Source organism: Fusarium mangiferae (genome assembly GCF_900044065.1).
Source record: "Fusarium mangiferae strain MRC7560 genome assembly, contig: FMAN_scaffold007, whole genome shotgun sequence".
Taxonomy (NCBI): domain Eukaryota; kingdom Fungi; phylum Ascomycota; class Sordariomycetes; order Hypocreales; family Nectriaceae; genus Fusarium; species Fusarium mangiferae.
Window position 1 is genome coordinate 2,062,215 of NW_024573927.1, and position 23,933 is coordinate 2,086,147.

The following is a 23,933-nucleotide window of genomic DNA, read 5'->3' on the forward strand; positions in this document are numbered from 1 at the left end:
ACCTGATATAACTCCTCGCGTCTTACGACTCTCCCCATCATGCTTCGCTATACGCTGGAGGAGGAACCTCATGATCCTCCACCACAAAGTCCCCCTTGCAGTATTTCGGCGGAACACTGATACCTTCTGCCAAAAGGCTCTTGACCTCCTTTGCAGCAATGACGTGATCCCTCACGAAAACACCCCAGCCATTCACTGGCAGTTCCGGCGAGATGAAGAGATGTATGGGCATCGAGACCTCCTCCTCCGTCGTGACGCCATTTTTGGTCAACGTCACCTCAAAATGCAGTGAATGCGTGATGGAAACTCCACAGACTGAGAAGTCAGGCGAGCAGTTCCTCACAGCGATCGGGAGATATAGACATTGCTGCCACCGCTGTTGAAGCTCGTCGTTCAACTCCAACGGCCACTCCGTCACTATCCGCTGTCCCTCATACCCGGGCTCTTCTACATCAGACTCATTCGCCACGTCGTGCTTTTCCCGCAAGAAAAATCTGGCTTTGGTAATCTTCGCCGATGGGTCGAGAGGTGCAAGGTGAGCTTCGATAGGAATCAGTCCTCCCAGAGCAATCGCTCGATGTCGAATGGATACGTTGTACTCCGCTTTCTCGGACCATTTCCCCTGCACCGTCGTCGGATCCATGAGTTCGTACGAAGAGAAGCCCGGTGTACGAATAATTCGAATCGGCGAAAACGTCTTGAAGCTTTCCGATGAATTTCCATCAACCGTCCAGGCTTCCAGTAGGTACGTGATACTGCATCGCGTACAACCCTTGAACGATTCTTCCTGATCACCTCGAATGAACAACTCAAAAGGCCATTCAAAGTTCTTGCCGTTCTTGAACGGCTCTCCGATTTTATCGACGACATTGAATGGTTTCCATTGATGGACAGTACCTTCACGCCGTTGCCATTTTACAGACTCTTCGGCGTCAACCTTGTGGTCTCTAAGCGTAACGGTTAGCTCCCGCTTCAGCCTCGAATCTTCGGGATGAACCTACCCAAGCCACATTCGACTAGTCAACTTCAGATGAACGCTGGTGATATTTTGCCCTTCTGGGATGAAGAGGGATAGCTTCCCGCGAAGATATTGGCCTTTTGCATCTTCGCCGTTTCCACTGACGAAGACATAATCGTAGTCCGGTCTACAAGGTTAGTGAGAGCTCAGAGTCAGGATTGCGAGATATACCGTATTGTGAGGCGAGGGCGGTGTTTGCCTGTTATTCTGGCCATGATAGACCGCATTGACTTTTTCGTGGACATGATGATTTCCAGATGGAGTTGCTCAGCCGAAGAGTGAGAGGTGGATGGATGATAGAGTAAAGTCTCGGTACTTATAGAAATGCTCGAAATGTTACCAGTGGCAAGTGAATCAATGTCAACTTAGCATCTGATCAATGTAACCAAATGTGACAGTGGAAAAGTATGGGACCGTGGCTTTTATCAAGTCCCAAAACATCCCAGCCAAATCCGATTTCGAAGCCATTCACATGCCGTGCTTACTCTAAATTGGACATCTCATCTCCGATTAATCGGACTTTTCTATTCTTAGTCACCGTCTTAATACCTAAATAGGAAGTTCTGTGAGTGGCGACAGAATCGGACTTGTCAGCCCCACTCGGACATAGCAATCTCATCCTCGATTAGAAATTATCAGGAAAAGTCCGTTGTAATTGTGATTGTGATGAGTGGCTATGTACGTTATACAAACTGTTTAGTTCATCTTGGCAACGCCTGATCATGAGATCAAGCTTCGATAAAATGTCACAAGGTTTCTTGGTAAAATGGATTTCTTTCATTTTCCTCATCTGGAGTTTAAAATCTGGAGACAAACTTCCAACGGTTTTTATCGCATAATATAAATATCATGGCCTTTGACATTTCTTCAGTATATCTCCATCACGGACCACGCAGCACCGTAAGCATGCTCGACATAATATCCCACGTCCCCGAACGCTTAACGAAAGCGCTCTACATCCCAAAACATGACGACACAACCTCCCATTTCGCGATCTACGATATCTCGAAGGAATATTCCGAAAAAGTGGGCGTTCATCCCATGGGATCGGAGAGTTACAAGGTGGAGCTATGCCTTCTTCGAAAGCCTAGTGGCTATCATGCCGGTGACAACGCTCGGTTCCTGGTAGACGTGGACGCTAGTGTTTCTATTCATGAGAGGGTTATGGGTCGAGACCCTTTGGATGCGGAGGTGTAAGTTTGATAAGTGTGGAGAGAAAGCTTATACTGATAAGATTGGTAGATCATCGCCGATTGATGAAGATGGGAGTGTTACGTTGCAGATACACTCGGGACATTCCTCGTTTAAACTCACGGCACGGGAATGTTACCCTCTGCCTGAGAAGGAAACGAAGAAGAGAATCATTCGATATCCATACCTGAGCATAGATACAGCCTTTGCAGATTCACATCACCGCTGTGAATGGCAAGTTCACCCAGCGGAGAAGGGACCTTTACGCTATGATCTGGTGGATTTGGAACCCCACGGCGATGAAGATGGCTCGATACTAGCGATCTATCATCACCATGGCTTTGAGAGCGAGCTGCCTATATCTTACAACAACGGAGTTCTCCTTCTTCCCATTGACTCTACGCCATCGTTTGACATCACTGTTGTGTCGAGTCTGATGGCTCTTCTAGCTACGATTCGCAGGCAGCCAGCGGCGCGGAAACGATCACGCTTTCGGTCTTTGATGGCGTCTTTATGAAGGTAATTCGACAGGAGGGGGAGGGATGACAGAAGAATACCCATGTTTTTGGAGTCTCAGATTGTAGTAATCATATAAGGATCTTGAAATTATTGTATCAGTTCAACAAACTCACTTTCCCAGCTGCAAGCCCACGAGTCGTCTTATCCAACAACGAGCTCTCCATCTCACTCAACTTCTCCGCTAGTCCAATGCGTCTACGTGACCGAACCTCCCAATCTTCAAGAATCTTTAGACTCCCATGAGGACCGAAACCATAATACTTGTCCGTCGCTTCAGGCCACGGTTCCTCCCCAGAAATAAACTTGATCCACGCCTCGCGCATAGCCTGACCAACGCGCTCAGCACTAGGCGCAAAACCCAGATGAAAGCCTCCGAACAAGAGAACGAGGTCGACGGCGTGATGAGCTCCACTTGAAGGCTGCCATGGGTTTGCTTCGTCAATCAGACATCTAAAGGCAGGCTTATTTGCATCCTTGAAGGATCTCTCCAGAAGCTGGACTGGTAGTAGGTACTTGTAATCGTTGATGAAGTCCAACGCCCCTGTTTTGCAGGATGAAGGTCGGTCGGGGTAGATATGATACAACTTCTTGAGCTCGTCGCCATATTGCTCAGACGCATCAAAGGCTTTCGCTATGTCGCTGGGGTATGTCGCCCATACTCCAGCTTGGTAAATTGCTCCCTTTCCACTCATCAGCACAATCAGTCCCAACGTCTTGAGTGAACTAACCTCTTTCGTTACATCGCTGAGGAGTAATCTCTCTGCACAGCCCGTCTTGGTCTGCCAAGCATTGAAAGATTTTTCCCATTCGAGGAAAAATGACTGCAGACCAGATCTTCTGACTGCCTCAACAACATCGCTTGCAGATGCAGTTTCCAAATCGAGCGTTTGATCTATGTCCTTCAAGTTCGTGGAAATTGTGTCTCGAAAGCTTGCTACCAAATGTCGAGGCTGAGGCGGCGACAGGAACAAGGAGCCAGATGAGAGAATGACTTGTCGCACGCGCGCGTTTGCAACAAGGTGGGCGTGGCAATAAATAGCTCCGGCACTCTCACCCGCTAAAGTAATCATGTCCTACAAGTCTGTTAGCCAGTCATTTTTTGGTGTTGTGATGATTCAGTACCGGATCACCACCAAAGCCGGAAATATGATCTTGAACCCACTGCAAAGCCAACTCTTGATCACGAAGCGCTAGGTTCGGAGGCCCTTCTCCGTTACCGAGAGCAAAGACATTGAGTCGATACTGAACGGATACAGCGATTATTGGCTTTCCCAGTCGGAGGGAGTCAGCTACTGTTTTGTTCATGTCTGATAAAGCTCGTCAGCTCACGCCATCATTTGAATTGTATCCATACCGCAGACTCCGGATGCAGCGCTTCCGAATGTCACGGCTTGTGAGCCTCCTGCCCTTCATTCAGTTTCTGGCGATAATGCTTCGGTAAATAAATTACCATGTATCCAGACTAAGACCGGTAAATTTGAGTTTGCCACGTCTGGTCCCCTGTCAGGCAATACGACGTCTAGATTGGTGCATTTGAACTCATCCTCCGGTTCGTCTGGGAACCTATGTTCTGGAGGGATGCGCAATAAATGTCCAACATCGACAGCGACTTGCGGACACCGAGGTCTGATTATTTCAGTTACTCTTAGGCTTATCATATGAAAAGTAGGAGGTATTACCCAAAGTTAGTGCAGTCGAGAAATCTGGGATACCTGTCTAGCTTCTCAGGCGCGGCGAATCGTCGCGGAATTCGACCATACGGAATGCCTCGAAATTGAATCACGTCGGAGGTCCTGAGGCCTGTAAGTGTGGCATTCAGTGACTCGTGAGAAATGGTTGCGGTCATAATGTCTTAGGATTGAGGTGATGTTGGGTAGTGTCTTTGCTGAGTGGGCGTTGATGAGATATATCCGAGGTGGGTTTCCCGAGAGAGGGGTCTCCGGGTCATGTGGGGTCAGCACCGCGACTCCATTTTGGAGCACCACTGATACATCAGACACTTACTGAAGATAACTTATTAATAATACAAATCTTCTATAATGCCCTGGATCGTGGCAATGGCTATTTGTGACTTAGTCGATACTCGCAGACAGCTCCACAATATCTTTGTCTTAGATTGTGTTAACCATGCATAACGTATCCAAAGACAAGCTACAAGAATGTTTTGAGCTCTATATCCGAAAGAGAAAACGTCAATATCTAGCTATTCTATCCGTATTCTATAGACATAACTCCGCATATAGATCCATCTAAAGTGAATTCTTGTCCTCTACGCCTCTATACCCAACCCATTAATTCGGATACGACCTCAAAGGAAAGTATCCTTCCGGCATAGGATCAACATGCCAAAGCCTATCCAAGCTTGGCTCAAACGCGTCTACCCACTCCTTTCTCAAACTCTCTGGTAGATTCCAGCCCAGCTCATCATCCCGAAGCCTCATCCGCACTAAATGCCTTTTCTCACCAACCATATCACCATTCTTGAAGCTATCACGTCTGTGCAGAATGAAGAGATTGTTGATAAAGTGAATATCACCTGGCTTTGTCTCAATCTCCAACTGAACCTTTTTAGCTGCTCGTTCAACATCTTCAAGCGCTTTTAGCTGTTTCATTGAAACACGAGGTAGATGGGCCGGACGCGGATGGATCGCGTTGCCGATTAGTGGGACCCGACCAAAGTTGAGCATGATCCTGTTGCGGTGGCAGAAGAATACCGGTCTAGGATATCCTTCTTGGCTATTCGATTGTCATTAAAAATGTTCAGAGGATGGCTGCAACTATTCTTACTTTGCAAAAACCCATGTCGGCTGAGAAAGCTGGCGGATAGACGCTGGGTGGTGTCGATTCAGGATATTATATACCGCATATCCTGAAGCGATGATGCATCTTCCGCCTGAGGTAGCAGTGTTTCGTGTTAGCCAGCTCACAACGTCTCCGGACTCCTCGTTGTGAAATGTCTGAAAGCTCGGTTGTCAGCCATGAACTCACTCTTCAAGAGTCCCACTTACGATTTCAGATGTCGAGTGGCGGTGATGCTGACTAGAAAGCTGAGAAGAGTTATCGGCCACGACATGGACTGCAGCCGAATATGGTCAGAGCTCGTGTATGACAGTCGGCTGACGTTTCTTACCCAACATATTTCCCTCCTTATCCTGCCGGCCTCGAAGGTTGGCGATGTACGACTGAACACCGAGGTATATCATCGTCAAGTCCTCAGCAGAATAGTCAAGGGGGTTTAGTCCCCGAACCAAGCCGAAGCCTTTCCCCTCATGAACGTCTAGTCGTATACGATCAAGGCTCTTCCCGACTGTCGGAAGTGGAAAGTTCAGCCGGCAGATCAAGTCTCCATCGAGACCGAGGGCTAATATCAGATCAGAGCCTGATTCCTGAAGCATATATACGGAGCCTACCTTTGAATGAGAGAAGAGCATTCTCTATTTCCTTAACTTCCTGGGAGCTGAGATGGTATACGTACTCTGACTCGCCGGGGAACTGATTCCCGTGCCAGGCACCGGGAAGATTGATCGACTCAGGAAAGGATCTGGTTCCATAACACAATTCCATCGTCTTGAGATTTCAGATAGACTTTTATTGAGAATCGGACGGGGGTCTTATTGAGGAGTGAAGATCAAGAGCGCAGGGTACATTGCCGTGAGATTGTCGGGAAAAAGGAGAGGAGAAGACTTCATAAAGAGCAACCAGGTGGAATATATCAGCTCCTACATATATTACTGAGACTCCTGTTTCATTATCAACGCCTATTTCCCTGTTTCAATGCTCGCACTGCTGCCCCGAATGGATGATGAGGCCAGCAGTAAGATAAACGGGTGGAGTGATGATTCATTGAGAGACGTCTCACAATCATCGTGCATTGAAACCAACAGCAGCATCAAAAGCAATCAACAGCGCAATCCCTATCACAAACCTGTCCGACAGGATACACGTCTTTGTAGCAACATCCATCGCTAGTACTTGGCTGCTATCCTAGGTGTTACACAAGCCAATCCTGAAGCTAAACACAAATGAACTAAATGTTTCCCCCTTTCGGAGTCCCTCCGCACGATTTCACTGGCTCGGGGATCTTACTGCGTGTCTTTCCGTTGCATAACGCGCATGGATGCTTTTGTAGCACATCAATGACGAGATCATGATGAATATCTAGGCAAGACGCGAAGGAAGAGAGAAGAAGTGAGACAGCATAGGAAAAAGAAAGCATAGTCTTATCTGTCATCCATCTGGCGCCAGACAAAGTTCCCGACCTTCTTATTGCTGGGGAGACCTGTGCGTGGTTTGCTCATAGTTGCATCATAGTCGTTCGAGGCCTGTGATAGGCCCTAAAATGTAGCCATACAACCGCTAAGGACACTGTCATATCGGCACAAGCGCGTTTAGGACTTGAAGTCCTTGTAGCGCGTTTCTCACTGCATATCTTAGTGAGGAAGTGTGACAGTCTGTCTCGGGGAAATACTTAGAGATTACTGATCGGAACCGGACACAGGAATGACGCTTGCTTCATCATTGATGCTACAGTGCAGATGGCTGATCTCAACGAGTCTCAGTTATATCACCAAGGGAATAGGGTAATGCTCGGAACTCTCAAAAACCCAACGTCTTGAGGTTCGCCGACGTTGCTGACGAGTAACAGCCTTGGCAAACTCGTAATCTCACGACCCCATAAATATAAGATAATAAGCCCCAACGTCTGACCACTTTTTCTTGGCCTTTTAGCTTATTTCCTCGCGTGTGAGTGCCGTGATGTCTTGGCGAGCCAGTATGCAGCCAAGTCCTGATTTTTGAACTTCTATGTCATAATCTATATCTCATAGAGTATCGTAGTTGGCGCGGACAATCACTTGGAGTATATGCTTAATTTGCTGGTCCAATCAGCGCATCACTTGACGATAACAAAGATAAACACGTTTAACCTTTTGGCTAGTCAGTACATTTGCAGCTAATATCGAACACCGCAGCCATGGATACGGATTTGAACCTCGGACGAAAACAGGGAGAGCCCTGTATGTTAGCCAACTTCTTTTCCAGGATACTCACCGTTATACGATCTTATTCCCCCATATTTGTATAACAAAAGTGAATGCTTTTCCCTCGGATGCAACGTCGCATTTGTGTGTACAAAGCCTATCTTGAAACTAAACTTACCATACTCCCAAACGCACTTATCAATCACGAAACTGACCATTGAACCTAAGGGATCTTTAACTCAGTGAGGCTCTTCCTCTGGCCAAAGTCAAACCTGAAACATGAACCGGAAACATTCCCGATTTGCCAAGAACGGCATATCGCGCTACTCCGGATAATCGGCCTTCTACGCTCCACCTGTCAATCCAGGGGCCATGTCTCCACACGCAATTCGTCCCAATTACAGAGACAAGAATCCGCGTACGGACGGTGACGTTTGGAGAATGGGGTTTCAAATGACCCTTCTCATTTAAGTCGGTCCGCGTTGACAGTCTCGGCGCTGTCTGTAATTGGAGGATAATCATGTTCCGTAGAATACACAGAGAATAGGGTGGTTTCTGGAAACATAGAAATTCGGATATAACGGGTAATCGCTTGGCTGGGCATTGAAGATTTGGGGAATATATAAGCATATAGACAGTACGGAAGAAGAAGAAGAATAGCACACACAAGATCATCACATTCCTTTTGCCGGTCAAAGGTTACTCTTTCACTAAGTACATTCGTTTATTTCGTCACTCATTACACAAATCCTTCTCTCTTCTACTCAAAATGACCAAACTCGGCTTCGCTCTCCTCGCTGCCCTGGCCGGCAGCGCCATCGCCGTCCCCGCCCCAGCAGTCACCCAAGCCCCCGGCGTGCACGCCTACGCCAAGCGCGCCACCTCCTGCACATTCTCCGGCTCCGACGGCGCCTCCAAGGCCAGCAAGTCGCAAGCCGCGTGCGCCACCATCGTCCTCAACAACGTCGCTGTCCCCAGCGGCGAGACCCTGGACCTCAGCAAGCTCAAGGACAACACCAAGGTCATCTTCAAGGGAACCACTACTTGGGGATACAAGGAGTGGAAGGGGCCTCTTATGAAGATCTCTGGAAACAAGATCACTGTTGAGGGCTCTGGTGCTGTGCTTAATGCTGGTGGTGAGAAATATTGGGATGGAAATGGAGGAAACAGTGGAAAAACAAAGCCCAAGTTCTTTGCGGCTCATAAGCTCACTGACTCCAAGATCAACAATCTTTATGTCAAGAACACTCCTGTTCAGGCTGTGAGCATCAACGGTGTTAATGGTCTTACCATCAACCAGTTCACTCTTGATAACAAGGATGGTGACAGCAAGGGCGGTCACAACACCGATGCTTTTGATATCGGTTCTTCCACCGGTGTCACCATCACCGGCGCCAAGGTCTACAACCAGGACGACTGTGTTGCCGTCAACTCCGGAAAGGTCAGTAACTCTTCAACTCTCCAAGAATAACTCACTAACTTCAACAGAACATCATCTTCCAGAACGGTTACTGCCACGGCGGTCACGGTCTCTCCATCGGCAGTGTCGGCGGCCGCGACGACAACATCGTCGACAACGTGCAGTTCCTCAACTCCGAGGTCGTCAACTCCGCCAACGGCATCCGCGTCAAGACCATGAAGAACACCACCGGCAAGGTCAACAAGGTCACCTACTCCGACATCACCCTCTCCGGCATCACCAAGTACGGAATCCTCATTGAGCAGAACTACGACGGCGGCGATCTCCACGGCGAGCCCACCAGCGGCCTCCCCATTACCGGACTCACCCTCAAGAACATCAAGGGTAAGAACGGTGTTTCTTCCAGCGGCAAGAATGCTGCCATTGTCTGTGGAAGCTCGGGTTGCAAGAACTGGACTTGGCAGAATGTTCAGGTCACTGGTGGTAAGAAGTATGATAGCTGCAAGAACGTTCCCAGCGTCGCTTCTTGCTAAATCGTGACCTTTTGAGTCATGAGTCGGTTGCGTTTCATCAACTCATTCTGTGTATGAGTTTGGCCCTGGAAGCATCTGTAAGCCTCTTTAATTCTCAACCGACGTCGGTACCTCGTAGCCCGATGACGTTGACACTTGATCTTTGTGTACATATATAGCATAAAACCTTTAAACAATTTATTCATCAGCTATGATACGTAGCCCTTTGCTCTAAGACGCCTTGTGAAACCGAAAGAGAGTGCAACATGTAAGGGATAACTCCAAACCACATCCTTTGGCCGACGTTCCAGTAGTAAAAACTAACCATCCGTCTGACTCCTGCTGACTGTGGTGATCGCTTCCTGGATTACTGCATAATCTGTGGTGTGGATAGGAATATTTGAGCCGTCCTGCTTATAAGCCTGCCATAACAACTGCGCTCTGTAGCACCATTCGAAATGCTCCAGGAACTCCTGACGGCCATAAACCCTCTCAATTCCGTCTTCTCTCTGGGGTTCCTTTCTGGGCTTTTTGATGCATCCTTTGCACGCGATTCCAGTCTCAATCTGGAAGTTCACCGAATCTATGAAAGGTACTGCGCACATCACCAAGTAATTGAACGGGGCCAAGGTCCTCCATGAGCGTGGCCTTCCGACGTCGAGGTGCTTGACTCTGCCGTATTCCACGACATCTTGCCTCTAGCCTTTCAAGCCGACGCCTAAGTCCTTGTCCCGGAACTTAGGAGGGATCTCTGTTTCTGGACCCAGCCACGTGGCTTCGACAGTGCTCAATCGGACAAATCTGGAAGCTTTCAGCTCAGGGTCTAGGCCGGCACCCAGTCGGTTACCACGCTCAACGCAACCCTGGCAAAGTCGCAACCACTCAGGGATGCTGATGAGCATGGCAAAGTGACCACAGATCTCACATGACTCTGTGGCGAGAAGGGTCCAAAAGTCCATGACCAGCACTTGTTGCGCATATCTTGTGTTGAGGATTGCGTGGTATAGAGGAAGGGCTTTGATAATGTGCCTGTATATGGTGTGCCTGCTTATGATCTTGCGTAGCCGAAAGTTCGTTTGTCGAAGATTGAAGAGGGACTGCACGTCGCACCATGGAAGAACACGGCTAATGAGTCGCCGATCACGATCGAAGAGGCCACGAGGACGGGGACCACTGTTGGAATCGGGGAATGGTCCCAGCGAGTCGAGCACGGTAGGGGGGTATGCGATTGGGCGGTGGATCGCGCCAGGAAGATACTGCGCACTGAATCGTGAATAGCCAATGGTTTGCATGATGCGGGAAATGTCTTCGGCATCATATTCGAATTCCGTGATAGGCCACGATGCAGAAACTATGGGGTTGTCCATTTTGCTAGAGATGCGGAGAATTGAGATGCTGTGACAATGATGGGATTGATGATGGTGGTGATGATGAAAGGGAGAAAAGAATCCAGGTGTAGATAACGTAGGTGGGAAGGAAGAGAGGCACTTGTAGTCAAAGCAGGAGAGATCGTGGTGACACTTCCCCTCAGGTTTGTCTATCTAAGATTTAGTCGAGTTGGGTAAACTACTTTATAATTTACTTAGGTAATTTCTAAAAATCTCAATAAAGTTCAAATAATATTAGTAAATTAAACTTCTAAGAGTTTCCGTTATCAGAGAGAGGGCACCCTTCATGTAACCCCAGGTGCCGTGCTTCTCAACCTCATCTGCAGCCTACCTAACGTCTCTTCACTTCTGGTAGTGCACAACAACTCATAAAAACAAGAAAACACAGTCTCTATTGCTCTAATCTTCTATAAATCACCCGGCAGAATCTCTGTGATATTACTCTTCGCCAACTCCTTCGTCGCATCCAAAACCTCCACCATCCTCCCCCTCGCCTCGACATTCTTCTCACTCTTCATATCAGCCATCCCCATATGCTCCAGCGTCACACAGATCAGCGACTCCATAAGCCGCTGCGCAAGTTCCCCGGCGTAACCCTGTTCGTAAAACGCCGGTGTTTCATTGACTTCCAACAACCACGCTGTCCCCTTGGAATCGATCAAGAAGTCAATGGCGAAGAGCTCGAAGCACTTATCCAACGGTGTGAACTTATCAGCCATTGTGTGAGCAGCTGCACGAAGTAGCTCTCCTGAGATTTGACAAGCTTGATCAAAGACGCTTCTCTTCCAATCACCAGGAAGCAGATCATCGTCGATCTTCCAAAAGTCTCGCATGGATTCTTTACTGGTAAACTCCTCTTCATCTTGGAGAGCGGTGTTGGTCAACGATGATTTGAGGCCGGGGTTCTTCCATGGAGGCTCATAGTCATCGAGGGCTAGTAAAGCGAGCATTTCGTTAAAGACGTGGACTTTGAGACGACCGACGGAGAGGACGTAAGCTCTAACGTGCCACTTTCGGCCGTCGATGGGTGGAATGTTGACAATGTATTGCTGGGCGACGAACTCTCGAAGAAGGGCCGATGGAATGCGCTCGTTTTCATCGATGACTAGATCTTGTATCTTGTTTGTTCCCTGGACGGAGAGCTTTCCAGTAGCTGTGATCAGGGCATCTAGCGAATCAAGTCCAGGTGCCGACAGAGTTGGTTTGAAACCCTCAGCACTGTCGTCGCTTTCGAATTTGGTATCTGGCGTTTCAGCGTCTTCTTCGCTCTCTTCATCTTCCTCGGAAATATCGGCCGCGAGTTCAAGGTTGCCCGCCAGTTCGTCAATGGTGCTGAATATCCGGATACCATGGCCGCAATCTATCATGGCAGGCTTGAGAATCCACCAATCTCGCTCTGACGAGTCCTTTGCTTCATTATCTTCAAGCGAGTACAAAAGAGTGAGATCGTCAGCCGCAGCCAACGCATCCTCGACATATTCGCTGTAGTCGAGGGATAATTTCACAGTCGCAGGGCTATGACCTTTGAGGACACTTTCTGGCCTTTTGGTGATCCAGTAATCCACGACACTTGCCATATGGTCTTTTCGAGCCAATGCATCGCTGTTGGGGTACGCGTTGAGGAGTCCATGTGCAGCTCTGTTCAACACCGCGAAGTGATGGTTCAGCTCCCATCCGTTGAGAAGCTGATACACAGTGTCGGCATCTTCTGGAATATCGGTGAACTTCTTATGGCAGATGGCGTCTGGTACGTGTCGTTTGATGCATTCTTGGATATGGTCATCCAGCCATGGATTGGCGCTATGAACGTATACGTGCATTTTCAGACTGGAATTGGCTGGCTTCTCAGCGAGTGGTGCAGCCTTCTTCTGGAGGGAGAGCAGCTTGACGAGGAATCGGTAGGCGAGCAAGTCTCGATTCCATAAGGACGATAACGATTATTCTAGGAAAAATCATCAAGCACGTACTTGATCGACGAGGGGAGCCGGCAGAGCCAAGAAGAGGTGACAGTCGGAGCCTTTTAAACACCATGCTCACGGTCCTGAGGAAGAAAATATTTTAAAAGTGAATGCCAAGAGAACAATTCATGGTATTTACTAAGGTGATCCACTCATTCAAACATTTTGTTCATATTCTATTGGGCGTTGCATTATTAAACGTAAGCAACATCATGAAGTTCATGATATTCTTCAAAATGCATGATCGGCGTTGCGCTCACCGTTTCTTGTTAGGGGTCATGCCAGGGCCCAAATCGAGATCACTGAAACCTTTAATATGATTGCTTTGGCTCAATTGGCCTACTAGTCAAATGTGAAACTTTTTTCATGTTCGCTCATGAGTTGTTTGTCATGTTCTTGGTGACGTGATTTGAAAGGCTGATTCTTGGCACTCATATCTAGGTCTGTTTATTTTTTTTTTCCAAGTCTAAACAACCTCATCCCTCTCTACCCTTAGTCTATTGAAACTTTCATTTATCAATTTATGATGAAATGACGAAATCTAATTTTTATCCAAGGCCGTGATTCTACAGGACATCGAAGTCGTCATGACAGCCTGCTACTTCTAAAACCAACTCTTAACAAAGGAAAAAACCCCATTTAACTCATGTCGCTTGATTCCCATTCTTTTCGACGCCTCATTTTCTCTTATCAAAACATCTTTAAATGAGCTTCTCTTTCCCGATCAATTGGAAATTGTCGTCGCATTGATGCTCGAAATGTTGGCCTGCAATCATTTCTTGTGCCCGATAATCTGAACAGAGCCTCGTGGTAGCCGTCAAGGTCTCCGGTATCCTCGGAATCGGAGCTTTCAGACTCGTCGTCTTCTTCCAGATCCAGAAATTGCTTCTGAGCTCCAGTAGGCGTTGTAGAAGCGTCGACAACAGCGTATGCCTGTCTAGGCCTTGATATTCTGCCCACTTCGTCGTCTCTCTTCCTCTCCTCAAAGGGCAGTTCCGTTCGATGAGGAAGCTTAGAAAGCCAACTTTGGACTTTTCCTTGCGGCTTCTGCTGGATGGGTTGGATCACTTGGCGAGTATTGCCGACGTAGCTCTCAAAGTAGCTTGCCGAATTCCCTTTTGGTTTTGTCATGACGTATGATGTTGAAAACATGCGCAGTGTAGGCGCTACATCACTGAATGGCGAGTCGATGTGACCAGGAGTCGTAGGCGTCCGTGATGAGCTCATGGAAAAGCTCCGTTTGTGGGAAGGCCGAGAAGCATCATCGGCGCATTCGTGGAGTGTGAACAATTGCCTGTTGTACCTGGGCTCGATGGTGGTGACGATGCGAGGTAGTGGCCGCTTGTGACGCAAGGACGATGTGCGCCGAGGAAATTTTACAGGCGCTGGCATGTCCTCGCTAGAAGGAGAGTAAAAGTTCTGATTTCTCATTGTGATAGTATAAAGAATGATGATATTTGTCGTGGAACAACTATAGATCCTCCTAAGACTTAAGTATCTGGATGACGTTTCGGAATACCCGCCATGAATCATATTAAAAAGCTTGTTCCAGTACCTCGGCCGCAATTACAGTTGGCACATTACGAAGCCGAGCGACTACTGCCGGGCTGAGCTAGCCTTAGTGAAACCACTTTTGCTATCAAAGCGCGGATAGTGACATATTAGGGAAATTTTAGCGCACCCTGATATGTCAATTTACGCTGCATAAACGCCTCGCTACCACTAAGCTCAGCGCAAGTGCCTGTTTTGTGATCTGTGAGCTGTCCCAGAACCGCGGATTGTTTCACCTCGTGACCTCGGTACGCGGGTTCTATTAATAAGGAGAGAAAGGCCGGACTAATTTGAGTTACCTTGACGATTAAATCGCGGCAAATGCGTCCATTTATGACTTGCGGATACTTATTGACCTAGATTATTTAATTAGGCCAGTATTTTATACAAAAGAACGATTAAACGGTGACTTTTTAACGTTTATTGACTATATCTATCGTTTCTCGAACGTCCTTGTATCTCACTTTTCCAGACTTACAAGCGTGAATTGTCACACTGCAGTCATCTATTCTACCTCCTTCCGATACCGAAACTCGATCCTCGGAATGGGCATGTAAATGTTGTCAATTTTCAATCAGCTTTATCCAACATTTTTATCATACTGACACTCTCATAGAGTTAAATCCACGAGCGTCGCAATCGGTTCCGGTTATCCCCGTGAAACACGATACAAAGTCTATTGCAAGCTTGGCCCTGTCTCCGGGCGATCTCGACAACTGTAGCAGGGGAATCCTTGCCGGGGAATGAACGTTTCTCTCCCCCCGGTAAAGACTACGTCAACTCGATATGACATTCACAAGTCGAGTCAGAATCGGATGACTTTTACGTCGATGCTTCCTCGGGAGGTTTATTTCATGAGATATCTATAGAGATACGTACTGGCGAAGGTTAAACTTTCGGTTGCGAAGACAAATGATGTGATAGTGATACTCCTTGTCTGCATGGGAGTGTAGCAGAAGATGCAATACAACTTGGATAGACAGGAATACTAACCATGTTATCAGAATGATTCACACGTAACTACCGGTCTATTTGTGTCCTCGTGTTATGATCTGCGTTTAACCCACATCCCGAAAAAAAGCCATCTAGAACATCCACGCTTGACCCATCAAGTACTAGCTACCGAGCTATCACAAATCATCATCCCCCTGATCTACCTACCGATAGATCTGCATGCCGCGGCATACTCTTTAATGACTACCAAGGCTTAACGTTATGCCGATTGGGTAGGCTATGGGATGACAATACCGGGTGCACGGGGACCCGAAATTCACCGTTTATCATGTGGCACGGACGGCAAAACGTCAGTCACGAACAACGCATGATTGGCTAGAGCTTACTTGCTAAACAAGGTCAGGGTGGTGGCTTGGTTCTAGACTGTTCGCGTAACGTTCTGCTGTTATTCTGTAGAATGGTGTGCAGCGCTGGATAGGGGAAGGGAAGAACGGAGCAAGCTTGAGTAGTCAATCTTCAAAGTCGGTGATATGGCCATTTTTGAATGCAAGTTTTGTCTATTAGTAAGGTCTTTCTAAATAATACAGGGATGATGTTTCGCTCAAGTCAAAATAAGTAGTCGCTCCTTTTAAATGCGCATGACCTCATTCGTGAGATCTCGAAGATGCTACCACGCTAATACTTTTACGGGCTTCCTTTTCCAAGCCTCGAGGGTACCGTCGTCGCATCGACGGTCGGAACTTGCGATCGGCTTCTGTAGAGAAAGGCGAAGATGTGTCGATTTGCAGAAGAGTCAAGTGATAAGCATCGAGGGTCGTTTCTGGGTCCGTCGTGTCATATAGTTCAGGTCTTCCGTAGTCTACGTATCCGCGTGTTGGACTCGTAGGTTGGATGCCCTCATAGCATGTGTCTAAGAAGTCCAGGTAATTTAAAAGACCCTGGGTTCCAGGAATAGACTCTCTTGATTGTTCAGTATCAACCGTTGACGACGATTCGTCCTCCGTGGCATCGTCGAGGGCCTACGGTGCGCATTAGCTTGATCCTGCGAGATACTCGATAGGATGATAGGCTTACATCAACATAGCTCACGTCCAGCCATGGAATATCAGGGAGTTTCGAGAGCCAACTATGTACCCGCTGATCAAGGCTGGCGTAATCATTTGGAAAGGTTCCAGTGATGTCATCGGGTAAAATGGAACGGAGCTTCTCATCGTTCGTTGAAATGACAGATGAGGGGGAACAAATATAGAGTTGTGACTTGTCGTCGCTAACGAATGTGTTATCGGAAATGGCGTGATATGAAGATGTTGACAGAGTTTCCCAAGAGAATCTACGTCGTTCGAGTGTCGCCGAATCCTTCCGGAGAGCTTTCTGTACAGTGAATGGTTGGAGGTCAAAATGGATGTCGTCTAACGCGTCAAAGGCACTGTTGATGGTTGCATCCATTTCCAGATGGGTCGGTTGGTAAGATGTCCGGTCAAATGTCCGAGGAATTGAGTCAAGAACGGACTGGCCTGACATTGTTGAAAGCATTGGAGTGCTTGGCTGATTGATGATGAACTGAGCTTGGCGCATTCCAGAGCTCTTTCTCCTGGTTTCTCGTGGATAATAAATAAAAGCTTCTGGTCTCCTCGTAGCTTAATGATGCCCAACTACATGGCCTCTGCGACGGTCATAGCATCAATACTACCTACGGCATTTCGTTCCAGGCTAAAATTTGAAACATGTCGGAGATTGTCGACATCGAACTTACGCTCTGTTGACAAGCTTCCTCATGTGGCGTCGTGCAGCTCAAATTGGTCTGTTCTTGGAAATGGTCGCGAGATGGTAACCCCAACGGTCCACCCGCTACCAGATAAGCGATCGAAAATCAGCCGATTTTTCGTGCTACCTAGCTTGCGAAGAACACGAGAGATTCTAGACGGCATAAAGCCACAAAGTCTATTACTTGCTTGTTGCCAATCTCACCGGTTTTAGACATGTTTGCGTCATTTAATGGCGGGTCTAATTGGATGTCCAACTTGACGTGGTATTCCGCTATGCCGCGATGAGAAGGTCGCGTGCCAGGTTTGATGTACCGTGGTCCAAACTCTATTTAGCACCGCGTATAAGACACCGAGCGTCCTGGGATCTTCCCAGTCGCTTTAGCCTTTGGAGCTCGTGCCATCGTTCTCGTAACTTCTTAATACAGTGGAAGAGTTCCTTGGCGGATGATGATTTTTCCAGCACGATGAGCAAGTTAACGGAAAGTCATCTCATAACTGACCACCAAGTCTGCCCTGCACAACAGCCACAACTGCACCACTGCTGTTAATCATATGTTATCGCTGCTACATCACCCCAGACCACCCCAGAAGGAGTGACTAAAAGACAGGAGTTATTCGTCTCCTCGTTCGGTAAGATTGGAGTTAGCACTGAAACACTTACAGCTTGGCTTTCTGGGGAAGCTCTGCGTCGACTCACCGGAACTTCCGGCCCGTTTGTAGATCACGACGGTTAGAGGTCACTGTAGGAATAGGCGTCAAATTACCCCGTACTAATCGGCTCATTCCGGATGATCAGGCACTGGCATGTTTCCTTTTAATTATGGCGAGCAAGTAAAACGCACGTGCACATATTCCTTCTTAACCTCTCACCACGGCGAGCTGTCGGTCCGACTTGAATCATCACAGTCTAACTGGCCGAGATACTATGATTGATGATTATGCCACAGAACTGAGGCCAGCGCTTTGAGCGCACTGTTCGTGCATGTGACTTCAGGAATTCAGTATCCCTCGCTGGCGGGGTTATAAGTAAAGTTTATGAATAGGGAGTTTTGTTATATGTACAAAGCGTTGGGTGACAGGGTGATAAACGAGAGGTGCATGTTGGTGGAACCCGTAAAATGATCGGCAGCATCAGCCGAAGATGAGATCCAGAATACCCACAGCGGCAAGGTCGCTCAGGGGGGACGATCAGAGCGCTAATCAAGCTCAAGCGGTGGACTAGAGTCTACTGTAGACGATATGCTTCTTCTGGAATGATATGCAGTTAACTTTACTTAGATGAGCCCAAGCGCTTAAAACCTTCCGATGTACATCACAGCTTTTGATCCATAAACTCCGTTCTGTTCCTGACATCGGACATCGATAAGCTGCGGGTCTTTCCGTCATCCCCTGCTCCCCAGCTGTCCGTCACCCTGTTCACTCCAAATTTGACAATTAGTCAGTGAGACAAAAGGACCATATTTCCATGCAGGACCCCTATGTCACTGTCAGGTTGACGGAAAGCAGGGGATGACGGAAATACCCGTAATTGACTTACAGCGTATGATGTTCCAGAAACACCCAACGACCTAGCCCAAGCCTGAAGCTCTTTATCCCGCACCGCAGTCGCCTCCTCCACGACCGCACGCGTTTCAGTCGACACCACCTGGGCGATAGCCTGTCAAGCGTTGCCTAAATCAGAAGCCCTTGTCCTGAAAAGGAACAGGACCATTTTGCTGCACAGCAGCAGTAAGTGAACCAAGGTCGGGCTCAGAACCACGGCCAGCCTCGTCCACCATACTGAGAAGAGCGCCTCAACTGAATTTACAGTGGTGACTGGCTTGTGCACGTCAAACTCCACCATACATTCGTAAAACATGGTAGAATTAAGCCTAAAATCAGGGGCCTGCATGGCCGATCCAGGATCTCCCGTGGCTCGTAAGATGTCTTGGATGAGAGAGATACGCACGGCATGTGCGGCCCGTCGAGCGGTTCAGTCTTCCTCGAAGAGATCCTTGTAGTTTGTCAATTCCCAGCCTCCTTGCGGCGAGTACCTTGACAGCGCTTGGATAAGAGCAAAGTTTCTTGGCCCCGTCATGGGCTTCGAGTAATTCGAGTTATGCACTCCGACCTCAAGCAGCATAATTTGTCGATCCCCGTAGTCTTTGCTGTAAATCCCAATGCGAAGCTGTTTCTGCAATGGCTCGCGACTCTTTAAGTGCCATTCTTTTGCTGCTCAACTGTCAGCTCGGATGAAATAGACATCCCGATCACTGTAATTTCGTAAAGCCTCAAGAGAGCGAAATCAATCCTTTCAAGACTAGGGCTGAAACAGGCTGCTGTGAAGTTGCCCACTAGACCTGACCTGGAGTAGTGCTCCAGAGTTGTTCTATACTCCTCCTTGATATAGGGCAGAAGAGCACGGTATGTGTTCCTAGTGTCGGCAATTTCGGCAGTTGATGCAACATTGCCGGCCCGTTCGAAGAAGGACCGGACCTGGAGTGGAGAACACTATTTGCACATAATTTATTATTCGGTCCGAGACCAATTGAAAGAAGCTTTTTCTTCATAGGTCCAGCGATATTGATGTTCTCCCTGTGAGAAGTATTGTGAATGTAAAGGCCAAGGCGACTAAAATAATCGTCCCTGGAGTGATGTTCGGAGTGTTCGAAGTGTGTAGCACACTAAATACACTGAGCCTGGCAACTCGTAATGAAGCAGAAGGTATTGTGTAAGGGCCTGAACCTGACGCTCGTCGTAATGAAACTGCCGCAATGTCGCGAAACCTGGTGCCAGTAGTCTCGAGCATAAGCGCTGCAACAGCCGCAGCTCCAAGGCTGATGTAAAATCCCCTCGATACGATACACGTATGGCAGCGGAGTAGATAGTAATGGCCTTCGTAGCCATATCGAAAAGGACGATGGCTTTCCATAACTCTTGATGACTCACCTCGACCTCGGGCTGTTTGCGTACCTTTCCAAAGAAACACCAGTATGGTGCATGACGCCAAGACGGCCATGGTATCGGTGATCACTGTAAAAAGACCCAAGAGTCCTATCTTGTGCCAACAGCCATGCTTTGGGTACCTTTTTCTGTGCTATTGGAAATGGCGGTTACGATTCTACGGAGACTGTCTACCCATGGGTGGCTTTCAAGACCAGTGGTTCAGAGTCTATATTGGCACGAGGTAGCGATACAGACAGGGCTTCCCAAGATGATTCGTAGCGATTAGGGAGCCTGGTGGCTGGTTCTTCTAGTAGTAAATATCGCTGCAGAATCCCTGGGGAAGACAGGTCGTATCGGTATATAAAATAGCTTTGTGCTGTGCCATGATGACGCTTTGTTAAGAGCAGCATGGAACGACACCAGAGTGTAAATGACATTTTATCCCTTAGGGAATATATTTAGAGTTCTCTTTATGTAATTATCATTAGATAGGCTTATAAAGTTTATCTTAGGTAATTGACTTTGATAAGAGTGTTGTTTTGAGTTGATAGACCGTACAGCTGATAGCTCACATCACGCGCCTCGTAAGTGCAAAGAACAGGGAAAGATGGCTTGTTTTATCCCTCATTCCCGATGCGTCTTCACAACACCTCGCCAGGTGTGATGATGACTGTATGTCGTTATTAAAGACTTCTGATTAGACTGTATTTTTCGATAAGCAAATGACCTGCCACTCGCAGAATCCTTCAGTCATTGTTTGCTTGTTCTTGGCAACCAGGCTGTGGAGGACTCTGCAGAGCTACCTAGATGGGCCAATACAAAGCTGTTCTCTACGCCCCATGGTCCACCAGCCACCAACTTTCTTCAGCTCATGCAAGAATATATCGCTTAGAGCTTTTATTAGTTTCCAATCGTTGCCATGGTGGATGCGATACTCGTGCAGCACCTCTGCTGATGGCTTGCCCCATCGCCGTGCTGACCACCACGACTTCCATAGAACATAATGGGGATATAATGAGAGGCAGTGCCTCAAGCATACAGTGGGACTTCTTTTATTATCTATTTGAAGATAACTCGTTGGCGTGACTCACTAGCTCGATAGAATCGCCTTCTCAATAGCTTCTCCCAATGTCTGCGTATTTCCGTTACCACCAATATCCGCAGTCTTGACATCCGCTCCCGAACTCGCCAGCACAGTCTCAATAGCCGTCATCATCCCCGCAGCGGCATCTGTATACCCGAAATGCGACAACATCATCTGCCCCGCCCATATCATTCCGATAGGGTTAGCAATCCCTTTGCCGTAGATATCCGGTGCACTTCCATGAACAGGCTCGAATAGACTGGGGAAATCGCCCGTTGGGTTGAGATTTGCTGATGGCGCAATGCCAATTGTTCCCGTGCACGCAGGGCCCAGATCAGATAGAATATCGCCAAAGAGGTTCGATCCAACAACAACGTCAAAGATTTGAGGTCGCTGAACAAAGTGCGCCGTCAAGATATCGATGTGATACTTCTCAACCGCAACATCAGAGTAATTCTTGCTCATCTCAGCCACGCGACTATCCCACCACGGCATAGTGATGCTGATGCCATTACTCTTGGTCGCACTCGTCAATGTCTTCCTAGGTCGACTCTGCGCAAGATCAAAGGCATAGCGAAGAACGCGATCCACTCCAACACGCGTCATGACCGTATCTTGAATCACAGTCTCTCGTTCCGTTCCTTCAAACATGATTCCTCCGACGCTGGAGTACTCTCCCTCCGTGTTCTCACGCACGATCCAGAAGTCGATGTCGCCGGGTTTGCGGCCTGCGAGGGGAGATGGAATCCCTGGCATGAGGCGACATGGCCGTAGATTGATGTACTGGTCGAATTCACGGCGGAATTTGAGGAGACTACCCCATAGACTGGTGTTATCGGGGACTTGGTCGGGCATGCCAACGGCGCCGAAATAGATGGCGTCGAAGTTCTGGAGAGTATCCTTCCAGTCGTCAGGCATCATCTTGCCGTGCTTTTCATAGTAATCGCAGCTTGCGAAGTCGAACTCTTGGAATTCGAGTGAGATGCTGAACTTCTTGGCTGCGGCTTTGAGGCAACGAACGCCATACGGCATGACTTCTTTGCCGATGCCATCGCCCGGGATGACAGCGATCTTGAGTGTTTTAGACATTTTAAGAAGTTTGTGAATTCAGATTCCAGATGCGAACTCGGCGAGATCACTTGTCCTTGAGAGAAGATTCCTTCGTACTTATTTCTGGACCTGCAGTTCTTGTGTTCAGCGGTTATACCGAACGCCGACGATGTCGGGATATAGAACAGCCGATGATGAATCCCCGCCGGTGGAAGAGCGGGGATTTCTTTGTCCGCATGCTCTTATCGGCCTGCAGACCCCGATAAGATCGGACTGAGTGCCATTTCGCCGACTGCCTGTACGACTGAATCACGAAAACAGCAAAGAAAACACACTTCTGAGAAATAAATTACTATGCCATCGCTTCGTCAATCATTATTCTGGCCTATTGTTCGGCGTGTTTGATCGATATTATGCGGCAGAAGGTAAGCCCGCTAGTGGTAAGCAGCCGAGGTTTGGCAGTGAGGCCTGTGAAATTATGACGGCATAGTCACTCTCCGCAATTAATCATCACCAGAATACATTATTTAAGCAACTTGTCTACCAAAGGGCGTTGACGAGATATAACCCGGTAAACCGCGCATACAGCTCAAGTTCCTCAATTTTTTCTTACCATATCATATCTATCCGCTTCTTAAGATGTTTGACAACTTTGAGCCTTTCGCAATCAAGACAAAGTCCAACCCGGACATCACCATCAACGGCTTGAAAAGCGGCGAGCCCTCATCTAAGCCCGCTCTTCTTCTCATTCATGGCTTTCCTCAAACACTCCATATCTGGCATCGTGTCGCGCCTCAAGTTCTCGACAAGTACAACGTGGTGCTGATTGACATCCGAGGTTACGGAAAGTCATCCAAGCCTGAACATGTAGCTTCATATGCAAAGAGCGCTATGGCTAGGGACTGCGTCGATGTCATGGATGCTCTCGGCCATACTGGATCTTTCTTTGTCTGCGCTCATGATCGCGGTGCCAGAGTCGCGCATAAACTCGCTGTCGATTACCCTGATCGCATTCGCAAGTTCATACTACTTGACATCTGTCCTACACTGGCGATGTACACCAAGACGGATTTCGACTTTGCCAAAGCATACTTCCATTGGTTTTTCCTCATTCAGAAAGAACCTCTTCCTGAAACTCTTATCACTGCGAAGCCTAGAGAGTTAGCAGAGATGTTCATGGGCGGCCGCCAAGGCGATGGGTTATCCATCTTTGAGCCAGAGTGTTTTGAGATCTATACCAAGAATTTGGAAGATCCTGCGACGGTTCATGCCATGTGCAATGATTATCGCGCGAGCGCGACGGTCGATCTGGAAGAAGCGCGTGAGGATCTGAAGCAAGGTCGAAGGATTCAGAGCCCCTTGCTTGTGCTATGGGGAAAGCATGGGGTCATTGAGAAGTGCTTTGATGCTGTGAAGGAGTGGAAGGACGTTGCTGATCCTGGTGTGCTGGTTGAAGGTCGCAGTGTTGAGTCGGGACACTATGTTCCGGAGCAGGCGCCCGATGTTGTAGTCTCCGCGATTCTAGAATTCCTCAATTGAGCGCTGAAGAGAATGCGATCGAGAGGTTCAACGATAAGACATTTCTAGGAAATTAAGTACTTATATCCATTCGCGACGC

The 23,933-nt window shown here is 48.0% G+C and overlaps 11 protein-coding genes across 11 annotated transcripts; 3 read left to right on the plus strand and 8 right to left on the minus strand.

The window, feature by feature from the left end:
• Positions 1–37: 37 nt before the first annotated feature.
• FMAN_13881 (uncharacterized protein) lies at positions 38–1,263 on the minus strand (the record flags this gene model as incomplete). Its single annotated transcript, XM_041833405.1, has 3 exons — positions 38–947; positions 1,002–1,145; positions 1,190–1,263. The coding sequence occupies 3 exons, from the start codon at positions 1,261–1,263 to the stop codon at positions 38–40; spliced, it is 1,128 nt and encodes a 375-aa protein (XP_041683772.1).
• A 604-nt stretch (positions 1,264–1,867) lies between these two features.
• Positions 1,868–2,726, plus strand: FMAN_13882 (uncharacterized protein; the record flags this gene model as incomplete). The annotated part of the gene is made up of 2 exons (XM_041833406.1): positions 1,868–2,211; positions 2,261–2,726. The coding sequence occupies 2 exons, from the start codon at positions 1,868–1,870 to the stop codon at positions 2,724–2,726; spliced, it is 810 nt and encodes a 269-aa protein (XP_041683773.1).
• Positions 2,727–2,823: 97 nt separating this feature from the next.
• On the minus strand, positions 2,824–4,574 carry FMAN_13883 (uncharacterized protein; the record flags this gene model as incomplete). Its single annotated transcript, XM_041833407.1, has 5 exons — positions 2,824–3,801; positions 3,851–4,035; positions 4,083–4,130; positions 4,179–4,354; positions 4,408–4,574. 5 exons carry the CDS (start codon positions 4,572–4,574, stop codon positions 2,824–2,826), a joined length of 1,554 nt encoding a protein of 517 aa, XP_041683774.1.
• A 445-nt stretch (positions 4,575–5,019) lies between these two features.
• FMAN_13884 (uncharacterized protein) lies at positions 5,020–6,292 on the minus strand (the record flags this gene model as incomplete). Its single annotated transcript, XM_041833409.1, has 5 exons — positions 5,020–5,464; positions 5,516–5,685; positions 5,737–5,804; positions 5,859–6,089; positions 6,139–6,292. The coding sequence occupies 5 exons, from the start codon at positions 6,290–6,292 to the stop codon at positions 5,020–5,022; spliced, it is 1,068 nt and encodes a 355-aa protein (XP_041683775.1).
• A 2,184-nt stretch (positions 6,293–8,476) lies between these two features.
• Positions 8,477–9,660, plus strand: FMAN_13885 (putative endopolygalacturonase; the record flags this gene model as incomplete). The annotated part of the gene is made up of 2 exons (XM_041833410.1): positions 8,477–9,148; positions 9,196–9,660. 2 exons carry the CDS (start codon positions 8,477–8,479, stop codon positions 9,658–9,660), a joined length of 1,137 nt encoding a protein of 378 aa, XP_041683776.1.
• A 677-nt stretch (positions 9,661–10,337) lies between these two features.
• FMAN_13886 (uncharacterized protein) lies at positions 10,338–11,006 on the minus strand (the record flags this gene model as incomplete). Its single annotated transcript, XM_041833411.1, has 1 exon — positions 10,338–11,006. One exon carries the CDS (start codon positions 11,004–11,006, stop codon positions 10,338–10,340), a length of 669 nt encoding a protein of 222 aa, XP_041683777.1.
• Positions 11,007–11,434: 428 nt separating this feature from the next.
• Positions 11,435–12,847, minus strand: FMAN_13887 (uncharacterized protein; the record flags this gene model as incomplete). The annotated part of the gene is made up of 1 exon (XM_041833412.1): positions 11,435–12,847. The coding sequence occupies one exon, from the start codon at positions 12,845–12,847 to the stop codon at positions 11,435–11,437; it is 1,413 nt and encodes a 470-aa protein (XP_041683778.1).
• Positions 12,848–13,675: 828 nt separating this feature from the next.
• Positions 13,676–14,416, minus strand: FMAN_13888 (uncharacterized protein; the record flags this gene model as incomplete). The annotated part of the gene is made up of 1 exon (XM_041833413.1): positions 13,676–14,416. The coding sequence occupies one exon, from the start codon at positions 14,414–14,416 to the stop codon at positions 13,676–13,678; it is 741 nt and encodes a 246-aa protein (XP_041683779.1).
• Positions 14,417–16,134: 1,718 nt separating this feature from the next.
• On the minus strand, positions 16,135–17,011 carry FMAN_13889 (uncharacterized protein; the record flags this gene model as incomplete). The annotated part of the gene is made up of 2 exons (XM_041833414.1): positions 16,135–16,509; positions 16,565–17,011. 2 exons carry the CDS (start codon positions 17,009–17,011, stop codon positions 16,135–16,137), a joined length of 822 nt encoding a protein of 273 aa, XP_041683780.1.
• Positions 17,012–21,271: 4,260 nt separating this feature from the next.
• On the minus strand, positions 21,272–22,354 carry FMAN_16142 (uncharacterized protein; the record flags this gene model as incomplete). The annotated part of the gene is made up of 1 exon (XM_041833415.1): positions 21,272–22,354. The coding sequence occupies one exon, from the start codon at positions 22,352–22,354 to the stop codon at positions 21,272–21,274; it is 1,083 nt and encodes a 360-aa protein (XP_041683781.1).
• Positions 22,355–22,954: 600 nt separating this feature from the next.
• On the plus strand, positions 22,955–23,854 carry FMAN_13890 (uncharacterized protein; the record flags this gene model as incomplete). The annotated part of the gene is made up of 1 exon (XM_041833416.1): positions 22,955–23,854. One exon carries the CDS (start codon positions 22,955–22,957, stop codon positions 23,852–23,854), a length of 900 nt encoding a protein of 299 aa, XP_041683782.1.
• Between the last annotated feature and the right edge of the window lie 79 nt (positions 23,855–23,933).